We start from the raw sequence: 16,223 nt of genomic DNA on the forward strand, positions 1-16,223 counted from the left end.
CAGTGCTACTCTCTCACTTCATCCCAGCTTCCCCTTTGCCCCCCACCCCGTGTCTTCAAGTCCGTTCTCTACATCTGCAGCTTTATTCTTGCCCTGTCACTGGGTTCATCAGTACCGTTTTTTTTAGATTCCATATATATGAGTTAGTATACAGTATTTGTTTTTCTCTTTCTGGCTTACTTCACTCTGTATGACAGTCTCTAGGTCTATCCACCTCATTACAAATAACTCAATTTCATTCCTTTTTATGGCTGAGTAATATTCCATTGTATATATGTGCCACATCTTCTTTATCCATTCATGTGTTGATGGGCATTTAGGTTGCTTCCATGTCCTGGCTATTGTAAATAGTGCTGCAATGAACATTATGGTACATGTTTCTTTTTGGGTTATGGTTTTCTCTGGGGATATGCCCAGTAGTGGGATTACTGGGTCATATGGTAATTCCATTTTTAGTTTTTTAAGGAACCTCCAAACTGTTTTCCATAGTGGCTGTACCAACTTACAGTCCCACCAACAGTGCAGGAGAGTTCCCTTTTCTCCACACCCTCTCCAACATTTGTTGTTTGTAGATGTTTTGATGATGGCCACTCTGACCAGTGTGAGGTGATACCTCATTGTGGCTTTGACTTGCATTTCTGTGATGATTAGTGATGTGGAGCCTCTTTTCATGTGTTTGTTGGCCATCTGTATGTCTTCTTTGGAGAAATGTCTATTTAGGGCTTCCACCCATTTGTGAATTGGGTTATTTGCTTTTTTGGTATAAAGCTGCATGAGCTGCTTGTATATTTTGGAGATGCATCCTTTGTCCATGGCTTCGTTGGCAAGTAAGATACAACATTTAACTGAACTATGGCACATATTTAATTATGCAGCTCTAGGGGCAGAAGATTTGTAGCTATTATAAGAATCTGCAAAAATTACGGTTTTAATTGTTTCATGCTAATTGTTATTGTGCAATCTTAGCTTCATTTATTGCCCACACTCCCTTAATTGCATATGCAGTTTATTTTCAGTGCATGTTATGTTAAAGAAGCTTTGCATATTCATCATTTGCAAGCTTCCATTACGAGAAACCAGATTATGGATGTTATTTGTAAAACATTTTCATAACCAATTGCTTCAACTTTACTTCCAATAAAAATGTGAACAATTTATATAGTTAGTGCTATTTTAAAAGATCTCGTTGAGTTGGTCTTAGGTCATTTATTCATTCATTAAACAAGTATATATTGAACATCTATGTTATGTCAAGAATTTTTCTAGACACGAGGGAGACGCAGTGAAAAAACAAACAGTAATCCCTGAGTTCATGGAATTTACATTGTTGGCAGAAAGAGAAAGAAACTAAGCAAGCAAATTAAAAAATGATTTTTATGTCAAGTGATGACATGGGCTATGGGTGCAATAAAACAGAAGGCTGCACTAAGAGTGCCACAGATAAGGGGGAGATGAGGTTTTAAATAGAGTGGTCAGGCATGGTCATATGACGAACATGTTTTCTGAGCAAAAGAAAAAATATGTTGTGGAATACAGCCATGTGTATATTGGAAGGAAACCATGTGTATATTGGAAGGAAGCCATGTGTAAATGCAAAGGTCCTGGGGCAAGAGTAAGCCTGGTTTGTATGAGGAAGATTATGGAGAGGACTTATGCATTTATTTCTTGTAGGACAGAAGCCCATTTGATGATTTTGAGCAAAGGAGACATGATCTGCCTCGCTGCTTGATTTAGCTTTAATATGTCCTTCTTGTCCTTCTTTCTTTAGATGGATAGCTAAATTACAGGATTTGAGATCAATCTTTTTTCATTCCTAACGAAAACTTTTATATCTACTCATTTCCTTCTAAGTACTGTTTGAGCTATATGACACAAATTTTAGTAAGTTACATTTTTCATTTTGAGATAAAAATACTTGGTTCTTTCAAAGTCTGTTTTATTTAAATGTGTGACATTTAATTACCGAATAAATGTGGATTTCCCAGGTTTGTAGTTTAATTTTAGTCTGAGGATATTGAAAGATCGTAATGGGGCAAGGGCAGCAACAAAGAGACAAATTAAGAAGTTTTTACTATAATCCAGAAAGAATGATGTTCCCTTGGCTCAGAATTGGCAGTAGTAGTGAGTACCTCGATGCAGTACAATTCTGGATATGTTTTATAGATGAAGCAAAAATTTACTGATGGATGGCATGTTCAGTGAAAGTAAGATGTCATAGATGACTCCACTTTATTTTATCTGAATTAGAAAGATGTAGCTGTCACGGACTGAGATGGGAAAAATGTCGGAGAACTTTTGGAGGAGAATGTTTGGTCAGAGGAAATCAGAAAATATGCATAATCTTAGGCATATTTCTTTTGAGATGCAAATTGGTTATCCAAGTGGAGTGGCCAAGTCAGCAACAGGATGTCTATGTCGGAGTCCCGCAAAAGGTCTGGGCCTAAATTATAATTCAATGAGTTACTGGCGTTTAGAAAATGTTTAAAGTCATGAGAGTAGGTGATAGTAAGAAGATTGTGAGAGGACAGCATCCAAGACTGACGTCGTCTTGTGTAACACTGATGAGATGAGGAAAACCAGCCAAAGAGGTGAGAATGAACAGCTAGTCATTTAAGACGAGAACCAGGAAAAAATTATGTACCAGGATCTAGTGAAGAAAACATTTCAAGAAAAGGGGAGTGATCAACTATATCAACATTACTGATATGTCAGGTATGTTGGGAAGGAAAAAATTATATATTACTGTAGAATTAGCAGTGGAGAGGTCAACTTTGATATATGCAATTTCAGCAGAGTGGTAAGGGTAAAAAAAGAAGGAATAGAGGTCTGATATATATTATACCAACATGAATAAACCTTGAAAACATTCTGCCAAGTAAAAGAAGTCAGACACAAAAAGCTATATAATGTGTGATTCCACTTATATGAAATGTGCAGAATAGGCAAAGTCATAGAGACAGAAAGCAGATTAGTGGTTTCCAGAGGCTGAGGAGGAGGAGAGAATGGGGAGTGACTGCTAATGGGTACGGGGTTTTATTTTGAAGTGATGGAAGTGTTTTGGAATTAGATAATGGTGATAATTGCATAGCATAGTGAATGTATAAAAGCCACTGAATTGTGTACTTTTAAATGGTTAAAATAGTGAATTTTAGGTTTTGTGAATTTTACTTCATTTAAAAAAAATTGAAAAAAAAAAAACCCTCATTGGAACAGATTCAAGAGAGAATAGGGAGGAAGGAAGTGATGTTGGAGTCAGTGAGATAGGCAGAACCTAGAGAAGTTAGTTGAAGGGCGTTGTAGGTTTAAGAGATTTTCTTAAGCTGAGTAAAATTGTGGCCCCTTGTATACTGAAGGGAAAGAAAACATGATGTAAAATAGGGAAGGAAATTGCTGGAATGATTTCAGAAACAGGGGAGAGGAGATGCATTTTCTGGGTAAATGAAAGGAGTGGACCTAGAGAGGAGCAGGACTAGCTGATGCACGGTTAGAGGAGGAAAGGCATATGGGCGTCAGTGCAGGTGGTGGGGCTTGTGAGGTTTTCTTCTGGTTTCTCTCATTTTGCCAGTGAAATGTAAAGCAAGATGTTTAGCTGAGGGGGAGGAGGAGTTGGAGTAAGGAAGGGGTAGAAGGTTTTGAATAGAGGAATGGAGGAAAAGGAAAGAATTAGTAAGATGTAGCGGGATGGCCCCAGTGCAATGAAGTGAGTAGTGAGGGTCATGAAGTCATTTCACTCAGCTTGGTGGCCCAGTGCTCCCGTTTAGCTGCACTGATGCAGGCTGGAGCAGATGGAGAATGTCGTGTGGGTCTCAGCCTATCCACAGTGATGCTATCTGCTAGCAACCTCAGGTACTCACCTGGGCCCAGATTACAATATGTGAGTCCCCACAGTCGTTTCCCACACCAGAGCCAATGTTGTGATGTTGTGGCTGGTCCAGCCTTTGTGGTTCTTATGATTACAAGACACACCTCAGCAACAACCATCAGGGAACTTTGGAAAAACAAGGTTGGCTTCTTACAGGTCCTGGAGGGTACCCAGCACAACCAAGGGTCACACAGTGAGGTTGTGGTGGGGAAGAGAGAAAATCTAGGGCTCTGCCTTTGTTTGGGTCGAGGCTGGGGTGCCTAGGGTTTCCAGTTTCACTCTTTATTGTTGAATTTAAAACATACAAGTGGAATACTATGTATAAAATAGACAACTGATGGGAACATACTGTATAGCACAGGGAACTCTACCTAATGCACTCTGGTGACCTAAATGGGAGGAAAGTCCTAAAGGGGGTGGATATCTGTATGTTTATGGCTGATTCATTTTGTTGTGCAGTGAAGGCTAACACAACATTGTAAAACAACCATACTCCAATAAAAATTAATTTAAAAAAAAAAACACACAAGTGTGAATTAAAGTGCGGTAAGGGAAAAAATGGAATCACTCAAGTGCTCAGTTATCTGGGTCACCAAGGGCTTTCAAAAAGGGTAACTTCCTGGGTGGGATGGCCTGCAGTGTGTAGGGGGCAATGTGTTTATTAGAGATGGTTGTCTTTGAAATGGATGCCTCGACAATCAAAAGGTTGATGCCAGGCACTTACATTAAAATCAAAAAAGCTGATCGCCAAGTGCCTACACTACATGAAGGATTGCACTTATCAGAGTTTTTGTCCTGAGCTTGCGGAAGCATGAGAGGGGCCAGCAGGTGACTGTTTTCTAACATCTGTAAGAAAAGAAATGAGGACACAAGAGAGGATGAAAGGAATTGCAAAACTGGAGGACCATTAGCTTGTAGGTCCTGATGCTGTCAAAAATTTTTTACAGTAGAGATACTAGAGGGAGTGAGTGGAAAGATAGGGGTGATGGTTGGAGAGGGAGCTCGTCATAATTAAAACAGCGGAAGTGGTATCACCCTTAGTTATGATCACATTCAGCCGAGTAGTGGCAGAGGTTATTTTACATCAGTGATTCTCCTTCATGAGCATCAGTAAGAAACAACTGAGACATTGAGGCAAGCTGGAGGTGAACATTGAAATGACAAGGAGTGACACTGAACCAAGGGCTAAAGTCTTCAAAGACTGAGGGTTAGGGCACCAGTGTCTATAGATGACTGCAACAAGCTGGCACAGGCAGAGAGGGCTGTCATTTGACGTCAAAAGATTCAAAGCTCAGATATTTAGGAAGATGAGAAACCTTCATGCTGTTCTCCACAGTGGCTGCACACATTTACCTTCCCACCAACAGGGTGTGAGGGTTCCCATCTCTCCACGTCCTCACCAACATTTGTTGTGTTCTTTCTGATGACAGCCGTGCTGACAGGTGTGAGGTGATATCTCATTGTGGTTTTGATTCGCATTTCCCTGATAATTAGTGATGTTAAGTATCTTTTCATGTCTCTGTTGGCCATCTACATTTCCTCTTTTGAAAAAAATGTCTATTAGGTTCTTCTGCCCATTTCTTAATTGGGTTGTTTGGGTTTTTTTTTGTTTTTTTTGTTTTTTGATGTTGAGTTGTATGAGCTATTTATATATTTCGGATATTAACTGCTTATCAGTCATCATTTGCAAATATTTTTTCCCATTCAGTAGGTTTTTGTTTTTTTTTTTTCATTTTGTCCCTCGTTTCCTTTGCTATGCAAAAGCTTTGAAGTTTAGTTAGGTCCCGTTTGTTTATTTTTGCTTTTATTTCCTTTACTTTAGGAGTTGGATCCAAAAAAATACTGCTGCAATTTATGTCAGAGTGTTCCGCCTATGTTTTCCTCTAAGAGTTTTGTAGAGATCTGATTAAAATCTGGGAGCACTGGCATGGTTGTCTTATTCTCTGTCTCTTCTCTCTCTGAATCTATCTCTGTTTCTCTGTCTGTGTAACGCGTCTCCCTAAGGCATGATGCCATTGTAGAGAGGAGTTGGGTCGCACATGCTCTGTAGAACAAATGTGAACATTTTAAGAAATACATCAACCTTTCTAGTGAGACCTGCATCTCACTTCTTGCCAATCTTTACATTTAACAGATGAAATTTTACCATGTCAAGAAACATCCAATACCGAGAAGGAACAATGCCATCCAGATATAAGTCTCTGCAGATTTGATTCCACAGATGAAGGATTGAGGTGTAAGTGTTAAAATGAGATGCCTGCCTGCCTTGTCGGTGTGTAGGGCATCCATGAGACTCAGACCCCAATAGGAATATCAGACCACTACTAGGGGTACTCACTTGACAAACTCTGATGACATCTATGTCCTAGTTTTAGCCGGAGTATCATTGGGGTTTTAGCTGGTGTATTATTGGAAGTCTGTGGTTTATTCAAAATTGGAAGATAGTAAATATGTCAATTTAAGGTAATGTTTTGTAAAACAATTACATTAAAGATCTCGGAATTATATGCAATGTTTCTTCTTTAAAATTTCAATGTGGTTATGAATAGTAAATGATTTAAGTTAACTGAATTCCATAAAGTAGGTAAGGTCAGATATGATATCATTTAAAGAACCACAGTGGAAGAAGTGGTACAAGAGAAAGTGGAAATATCTTCTTTTTTCTTTTTGTGGCAATGGTTCTCATTTTGGAGGATGCCTGTCTGGATCAAATGAAGAACTTTTCAGAGCACACTCTTAAGGTTTATTGAATGAAAATTTCCAGATATGAATTAGTGTGTGTGTGTATAAGCCTTGATTGCCACTTTAACCATTGCTAAGCAGCCACTCCAGTAGACCGTGACAGACAACTGACATCTTTTTCTCCTTTCTTTAGTGTGTCAGGCCTGTGGATTTGAATTTGACATGTGTGACTGGGTATCAGAAGCATCTGCTGTTCAAATTTCCTGGATGCGCACAAAAGCAAGAGAAATTCCTGTGTTGGAATCTACACCTCAGCTGGATCAAAGCATTGATGGTGAAGGTAGCAAATAAAAAATCATATTGATTAGGCTTCCTTTTTTACTTTTTTTAGTGGTTGCTCTGGAGTTTGTGAAATGCATTTACAACTAATCCAAGTATACTTTCAAATGACTCTATACTTCCTCATGGGTAGTGCAAGTACCTTATTATAATAAAATACTCCTAATTCTTCCCTCCTTTCCCTCATATTATTGCTGTCATTTATTTCCCTTAATTATCAAATACATCAAGACTATTACTGTTTTGAACAAACTTATTTTTTTGATCAACTAAGCAAGTTGAAAAGTAAATGTTTTATTTCACTTTTGTGTATTCCTTCTCTAATATACTATTCCTCTCTTTATGTAGATCTGAGTTTCTGACATATAATTTTCCTTCTCTCTGAAGAACACATTCTCTCAATTTTTACCTGTCTGAAGAAGTCTTTATTTGTCTTTAATTTTTGTAGGATAATTTTGCTGGATGTAGAATTCTAGGATGGCTTTTTTTCTTTTAGTACTTTAAATATTTTACTCCACTCTCTTCTTTCTTGGTTTTGGAAGAGAAGTAGGATGCAATTCTTATCAGTGTTTCCCTATAGGTAAGATATTTTTCTTCTGCGTTTGTCTTTGATTGTCTGCAGTTTTGAATATGATAATGTGCTTAGGTGTAGTTTCTCAGATATTTATCCTGCTTGGTGTTTTCTGAGCTTCCAGGATCTGCGGTTTGGTGTCTGACATTAATTTGGGGGAAAATTCTCAGTCATTATTACTTCAAATATTGATTTTCTTCTTTTTCTTCTTCTTATATTCCCATTGTGCATATGCTGTACCTTTTGTAGTTTTCCCAGAGTTCTTAGATAGAATTATAGAATTACTCCTTTATTTTCCACTGCTTGCTTTTCAGTTTTGGGAGCTTCTATCAGCATATTCTTAAGCTCAGAGATTCATTCCTCAGCCAACTCAAGCCTACTAATGAGCCCTTTGAAGGCATTCTTCATTTCTGTTAGTGTTTTTTATCCCTAATATTTTTGTATTCTTCCTTAGAATTTGCAGCTCTCTGCCTACATGATCTTTTTTTTTTTTTTTTTGCATGTTTTCTACTTTTTCCATTAGAACTCTTAGCTTATTAATCATAATTTTAAAAAGTTTCCAGTCTGATAATTCTAACATTCTTGCCATATCTGGATCTGGTTCTATTGCTTATTCTTTCTCTTCAAACTATATATTTTTGCCTTTTAGTATGCCTTGTAATTTTTGTGTGTGTGAAAGCCAGGCACAATGTATTGTATAAAAGGAATTCAAGAAAATCAGTGTTTAATGTGAGCTTTTATATTTATCCAGCCAGAGATTTGGCTCTGTTTACTGTTGGCTGTAGCTGTTAATGTCTGAGGCTAAAATTTCATCTGGTGTTCTTGTTTTTGTCCCACTGTTGTCTTTGGCTTTCTCTAGACATGTCTGCTGAAATAAGATCTGAGACCTGCAGTTCTTTTGGTAATATTTCCTTGTTATTATACAGGACTACTTTTGATGTGGTGATAAGTTGTGAGGTGAAAGGAAGCATCCGATAGTCCTATGAATAGATCTCAGTCTTTGAGTGAAATTGTACCTTTGCTGCAAGACCTTCACGAGTGTTTCCCCCTTATACCAGGTGAGGGAAGAAGGCTAATGGGGTCTGGATCCAGGTGATTTCCTCACATCATGTGGAAGGTTAGAACCTGCTGGATTTGATATTTCATTTCTCCCAGGGCAGTTAGGATCTGATCAAATTCTAGTCAGTTGGGTGTTGGTGGTAAATAGTTTATCTTGAGTGAAAGCCTTGTTGAGAATAACAGAAGAGACCAGGTATATTTCAAAATGACTACTTTTCCTCCCCACCAGCTGTAGGCACAAGGGACTTGTTCTCTGATACTTACTGTGACAACCTGGTAGGGCTCTTGGAGGTAAAACTCACAAAAAAGTGGGATCCTCCCTAAGATGGGACCACCTGGAGTTTTTAACTCTCAAATGTGTTCACACTGAGCCTCCAGCAGTTCATCAATCACAGTCTAGTTTTTTCCACCCCTGTACTGTACTGGTTCCCATAGAAGTTTGTGTTCTTGGGATTCTGCTCCTGAAAGTTGTGATTCTCTGTATCAGCTTGCCTCACCAATTCTTGCGCAGTGATTAGTGCCATGACCTCAATTTTCTTCATGGTCTAAGGAGAGTTGTTGATTTTTAGTTTGTTCATATATCTTCCTGCTGAGTGGATAGGGGTAATAACTTCCAAGCTCCTTACATGGTGGTCCAGAAACTTGAAATTTTGCAGACTCTTTTTCAATGAGATTTGTTCTCTTTCTAAACCCCCTTTTATTCTTTCCTGCTCTTTTTCTTTGTTCCTACCTCCTTGTTCAGCGGTTTTATCGTGGTATTATCTGAGTGACAGTCCTGGTTTGTGGTTTCATACTTGATGGTAATGCTTGGAGTTTTGCACATACTGTCACTTATCCATAGCCCACAGCAGTAAGTATATTTCCCAGCTCAGTTTACAAGGAGGATTTCCAGCCCTAATCTTTGACCTCATTGAGAAAATTTGACTCTGTTCATCCAGGATTTTGCAACATTGGAATTAGTCAAAATTCTAGCTACTACACCCTGCTTCTGATGCCAACATCCAAGAGTTCTGTGGTTTCAGCACTGCTTATCACTTGGCATATCTATTTTTTCCTTATCTTTTGAGATGTTTTATCTTGTGTTTAATCTGCCTCTGCTTTTGTAAAAATGTGTTTTCATTTTATTTATCATTTCCTTGTGTATACTTATTATACTATTTTGATTGAAGTCTAACATTTCTAGTAAATGTTTCACTAAATTGAAATTCATAGTTTTTAGATGGTGCAAGAATATTTGCTGTCTTACAAAGAAATAAAACATTTGAAAAACTTAATCTTTCAAAATTGAAGTCATAAAACATAGAAATATCTTTGTATCTCTGCATTGCACATTATTGAGTTCAAAAACAATCCAAATTGGTTTTAAGAATCAGATGGGAAAAATTGATTGACACTATTTTTATGTACTACACAACCATACATGTGGTTTAGCGGGACTGTAAGTATCTGATGCTTCCATGTAGTTTGGTAAGAAAGAGGGCAGTTTAACTTATATTCCCCTAAGCAATAAAAGTTTTTCTGTGAAGAATAGAAAAAAAAAAAACAAAAGGGAAATTAATTCTGGGACGATAGATGAGAAATTTTTGATGAAAGATTGCAGTGTGATTTTTAAAAGAATGATCATTTGGCACAGAGATTTTTATATCAGTAGATTTCTTTTTATAAGAATATCGAATTTTCATATTGAGGGTATTGTCAAACAGATTTCAGGAATTAGGAGGAGTATACAATGCATTTTAGAAATCAAATATGGAAATGAAAATCCGTAATTTTTAGTTGATGTGATCTTTTAAAAGCATCCTATTCTTTTAAATAAAATATTTGTTTCAAGCTTGATTTTGAAAATGAAATACAATAGTTTTGTTCAAACAGCAGCTAATTTTTTCTAAGTTGCTTTTTTTCCCTTTATTTTTCAGGTTACTATATGTGGGTAGGGGCTAAGCATGCTTCTACTCCTAACCATTTAGACAGCAGGGCTTATCTAAATAGCTCTTTGTTTCACTGCTTGGGCAAGAGCTGTCATCTTCAATTCTATTACTCTATGGAAAACAGTGTTCTGAGAGTACTACTGTATAATAATAAGGTGAGAAGAAACTTGCATTAATTCCAAGTTCATTGAATAAATGAAATTTCTATTCTTGGAAACTTGTATTTCTATTTCTCAATTGCATGTAGGTTATAGGTATTCCTTATTTTGACTTTATTTGGTATACCTTTATTTATTTTTTGCCTCTGAGGGGGAATTTACTTTTTTTTCTTTACTGTTATGGTTTATTACAGGATATTGAATATAGTTCCCTGTGCTATAAAGTAGGACCTTGTTGTTTATTTGGTACATATTTAAAAAGAAGTATTAAGAAGCTGATATAGGAGATATTATCATGTACAAAAGTCACTGTGGTAGTTTGCAAAATATTTCATAAAATTGTTAAAATTCATGAAAGTGTATTAAAAAACTGTGGTAAAATAATATATTTGGGATTCTATAATATTAACTCTATAGTAAAGCTCTGATGTGATCTGTTCTGGATTTTTGATCTCTATATCTTTAGAGCTGTAAATATGGTCGGTAGATAACAGTTTTAAAAGATAGGTAATTGCTGATTAAATGAGTTGGGTAAATGAAAAAAAAATGGTGCGCTGGGCAGAGTGAAAGTTGTAGTGGTAATGCTGGAGAATAAACAAGTCTATGTCTTTTTTTTCTTTTGTTAACCTAACTTTATCTGAAAACATTTGTCTACAAGTGGGAAAATACTTGAGACACTTTGAAAATTTCTGTTGTGAAGAAGAATTTATTTATAGGTAGGAATTAAAAAATTGTAAAGGTAAACAGCTGTCATTCTAGAAATGGGAAACATTTGACAATAACTTCAGGAATTCTGACTTTGGGGGAAAAAAAGACAGTAAAAGCATCCAAGCAAGTTTCCTTTGGCTTAGGATGCTTTGGATAAATCCAGGTGAAACTTCTGCATAACATCAGCCAGATTCATTTTTCAATAAAAGCTTGTCATCTGTACTTATCAAGTACCACTAACCATCTGTCAATAGCATTTTCTTCTATACTTTTCTGAAGTTTGAAGTGAGTTCATAATTAATCCTCAGGTATCAGACTGCTTATTATCAAGATACTTGAACATTCAAGAGGCACTCCCCTTTTCTTCCAAATTCTATCACCTCTCCCTTTTCCTTTTGTGTCATTTTCACATTTCCAGTCTTTTTTCTTCTACTTCTCTTTTCCAGGACATTCAGAGACTTCTAAAGCATGAAGTTGGATGAATACTCTCGGTAGATGGCCTAATACTTTGTCCTTTGTTACGTGGATGAGACACAATTTGTAGCATTTTATAACTATATTTTTGTCACCTTTTTTGGCAGTCCACTGCCCTAAAATCTATTTGATATATTTTATTCAATTTGACATGGTGTGGGGTGGGTGGAAGGGCAGAAACATCTCCCTGCCCTTTTGTGGTGCTCCAAATTTTCCTGATACTTGGGAGAAATTTTACCAAAACAAAATAGGTTAAACTTGATCCATATGTGTTGTACCATTCAAGCTTCAAGCATCTTTTAGTTATTGTCACCTGTGCCATGTAAACCAAGCCCATTGAGCTTTCACGCAATTTGAAACTTTCTGTAATTTCCAAATCCTTCGTCAACAAAGGCATAGTAAAAAAAAAAAACAAACCTGGAATAATTGAGTTTATAATATAAGCTCAATTTTGTTGAGCTTATATTGTACTTAAAGATGCTTTAAAAATGTATGGTCCTACAATACTGCTTTTCACATGATGGGTTATTAATATTCATTAAATGTTGAGTGAGTTATTATTATCCTAAGTTTAAGTAGAAACTTGTGGTATCTATCTTCTAATACTAAGGATTATTTTAATCTACCCTGAATATCAGCAATGGATTTTAAGTTTCAGTATCCGTATATGGCGTTTTGAACTATAGAAAGTGAGCAGTATCATTCCTCTGGTGGCTTTGGGATTGCACAAGAAAAGAGTGCAAACAAATTGGCTTCAGATACCACTCCATATAATAAGAATAGACTTGTCAAGATTCCATCTCCCACATTATAAGAAAAGAGGTTAATCATGGAAAACTGATCTAGTGTATTAATCAGAACCAATTGGGGGTACATCTTAGGGAGTGTTGATTGATTTTTGATCGATTAGTTTACCCAGTGTTCTGCAAGGTTGTGTCCAGTCTTTTCTGACATTATTTGCTGTGCTCTATACACATAACATGTTGGTCACCAATGTAATGGTGAAAATGATCACTTACACGTTCCACGAATAGAGTAACGAAAACAACCCTTAAGATGAAATGTGCACGTGAACCAAGAAATGTCTAGTAAGGATGCTTAGGGTCATTTTCTTTATTTTCAGAGTACTTTAGAACTTGAGAAATAGAAAATAGGTGAAAGGCAAGTTGCTAAATAAAAAGTTGAAACTTTTAAAGTCAGCGTCAGTGTGTAGCAGTTTTAGTTTGTACCATCCAACTATTTTTGGGATTAAGTCTCTGTCCATCATCTATAAGATGATAATCGTAGCAACAGCCTTTTATCCTGAGGAACGTTGACATGTCACTGAGCCAAGGCTAGTGGGGATGCTCAGCTTGTGGTGCCTTTTACATATTTTAAAAATTCCCACTGGCAAATAAATAGGAGGAACCTGTAGTTGGGACATGAAAGGAAATGCCTTAGAAAATATCTTTTCTAGTATGATACAGGTTTTAAAGCTGTAATAATCTCTCCTTGAAGGAAGGTTTTTGCCAAAGTACATGGTCCTATCACCACATGCAATCAAAAGTAGTTAAAAAAAAAACCTAGCAAACTTGAAGTTGATACTTTTGATTTTTTTTTTTTTTCACTGGAAGAGGGAAGGATAAGCAGAGATCTCTCAGAGATCTAGTCATAAGTATTTTTCTTGAAAGGTAAAATGACATTATTGATCTTGGTCTAGGGGAATAAAGACATTTAAATAATTTTGATTGATTTTAAGATAATAGAAAATTAGAGCATCCCTTGAAAGGCTTTTTTTTAAGAGGTCTTTATTGGAATATAATTGCTTTACACTGTTGTGCCAGATTTTGCTGTACACCAAAGTGAATCAGCTGTATTTGTACATATATCCCCATATCCCCTCCCTCCCGGGGCTCCCTCCCACCCTTCCTATCCCAGCCCTCTAAGTCATCACCCATCATCCAGCTGATCTCCCTGTGTTATGCAGCAGCTTCCCACTAGCTATGTGTTTTGCATTTGGTAGTATATATAGTCAATGCTACTCTCTCACTTTGTCCCAGCTTCAGCTTTGCCGCTCCCCCCAGCCCCACCCTGCCCTCAAGTCTGTTCTCTATATCTGCATCTTTATTCTTGTGAAAGGCTTTGTTGAACTGGGGTTTCTTTTTTACATTGACACCTGTTGAAAGTAATTAGATAAGAGTCTGAGAATAAGGACAAAAAGAAAATAAAACCTGATTTCATTGAGTTGGGGTAAATCCTTTTTCCTTTTCATTGCTTGTGTTGTCAGATAGGAAAATACGGTAGAAAAATCTGGATTTCATACACAATATACTATCAACTTCGTGTGTGAAAAACCATTTAAGTTTAGAAAGAACTCTACTCAGCTTTCTGAAAAAAACATAAATGCATTCCTCCTCAGGTAGAACGGGGCGGGGTGGGGGGAATCAATTAGTCATTGTGAAGAAAGAGCACAATAGCTGTAAATTATCCTCCTAAAATGAAAGTGAGGGGACATGGTGAATGCAGCTTGCCAAGTAGTGTCACTAAAAGCATCTGCGGAGGATATAGTGTCTCGCTGCTAAATAGCTGAAGTTGCATAAAAAATGACTGAAAGAAACATTTGTTGTATTTCTCAGCTTTTTACAACTTCACTTCATTGTGATGTGACCTGGAAGCTATCAGCTGAAAATATGTCCACCATGTATGTTTCATTGTCTTGTGGAAGTCTTAACCATTGATATGAATAAGTAATGGAATGAAGTACATTTTAATTGGTTTGGACTATCTTCCGAAATATTTAAGACTTGGAAATTGGAGTAGATAACAGAGGGCAAAGAACTAAGTTAAAAATAGATTCATTTTTAGAAAATCTTGCATATGAATGAAATAAGTGAAACCAAGTGAGGAGATAAAGGCTTACGAGAGTCTGAAAAATTATGTGTCATTTGAATTACAACTAGGTGTCACTTTCCAGTGATGTTCCCTATCTCACAGAAGGACAGCACAGAGTTAGTCTCAGAGCTCAATCTGAGACGTATTTATGCCACTGTCTGCATTTTCACTGTATTTCATTGTATAGATATTTCACTAAATCTAAGGAAAAATTGGATTATTTCAGAACATAAAAGCACAGTGGTAAATCATAAAGTCCAATACCATAGGCAAAATTGTGGAGTGCATCATAGACTTTTATCAAGTATCTGACCTCATAGTGTATAGTAACGTAATTTTGCATACACTTTGCAACCTGGAAGATGATCATTATTCGGATGCATGACATGGCATGCTTTAGAGGACGTGGAAAGGTCTCACTGAGTGACTGGAGAGTCAAACAGCAGTATCATCTCCAGAAAATAGCAGTGTTATTTAGAACTTGGAATGAATTCTTCCATAGAAAAAAATATTTAAGTTGAGATTGTACAGAAAGTATATCTGATAACATTTTTAAACTTTCATGTTAAATATTTGCTTGCCATTTTTTCTTTCCTCATCATGGCAATGTTGCAGACTGTAGTAATGTCAGTGGGATCAAGATTTAAATAGCTGGCTTATTAATTGCTATTTAGAATTTTATTTTTTGAAGAGCAATATTTTATTTAAGATTCCATTCAAATTTTTTTCTGTCCTTACTCTCCATCATTAAAAAAAAAATAGGCAGCTTTACTGTGTAGATATGCTTTATTTCCTTATTTTTTAAAAAAATAATTTTTATAGAGCAGTTTTAGATTCACAGCAAAACCAAGAGATTTCCCATATATGCCCTGTCCCCACATATGCATTGCTTCACCCATTATCAGCATCTTTCACCAGAATGGTACACATGTTACAGTTGTTGAATCTACATTGACATGTCATTATCACCTGAAGTCTCTAGTTTACATTAGAGTTCACTATTGGTGTTTCACATTCTGTGGGTTTGGACAAATGAATAATGAATGACATGTGTCCATCATTATATTATCATAAAGAGTATTTTCAACACCCTAAAAAATCCTCTGCTCTATCTTTTCATCCCTTCCCCCTCCATTTCTTCATTTTTCTTTTAAAATGTTATATAGCTTTTTAACCAATACTTTAGATTTCTTAGTACTTAATATCCTACAGTTAGGGTAAAGGCTACTGAAATATAATTAAGAGAGCACATATATAAATATGAGTAGAATTTGGGGAATGAGTGATGTCTTTTGCTTTGAATCAAAGGAAGAAGAAATATTTTGGACATACAACACATCAACTCACAGAAAATGGGTGAAAGCAGATGTGTTAATACCAGAAGGACTGAAGACATTTAAGGTATAAAAGGAAAAAACAAGTATTTTTTTTTATCATAAGTTTAATTTTTAGCCTTGTAGTAGTGAATTTATTACCCATTGCTTAATTTAAATTAGCATTGAAATTAGGGATGTAGACTTGGGTATTTGGGGAGAGCAATTACTTTTCATTGTACCCAGCCCTAATCAGGT

General features: G+C 36.4%; 1 protein-coding gene across 1 annotated transcript in view; it reads left to right on the forward strand.

Annotated features, from left to right (window-relative positions):
• MALRD1 (MAM and LDL receptor class A domain containing 1) overlaps window positions 1-16,223 on the forward strand; it is a 578,637-nt gene that overhangs the window by 47,989 nt on the left and 514,425 nt on the right. Inside the window, exons 7-10 of the mRNA XM_057732597.1 lie at window positions 5,997-6,098; window positions 6,738-6,884; window positions 10,430-10,596; window positions 15,961-16,053. Of these exons, the coding sequence (XP_057588580.1) occupies window positions 5,997-6,098; window positions 6,738-6,884; window positions 10,430-10,596; window positions 15,961-16,053 (509 nt within the window). The remainder of the gene's footprint in view (window positions 1-5,996; window positions 6,099-6,737; window positions 6,885-10,429; window positions 10,597-15,960; window positions 16,054-16,223) is intronic.

The sequence above is a fragment of the Hippopotamus amphibius genome, chromosome 4, assembly GCF_030028045.1.
Source record: "Hippopotamus amphibius kiboko isolate mHipAmp2 chromosome 4, mHipAmp2.hap2, whole genome shotgun sequence".
Lineage (NCBI taxonomy): Eukaryota > Metazoa > Chordata > Mammalia > Artiodactyla > Hippopotamidae > Hippopotamus > Hippopotamus amphibius.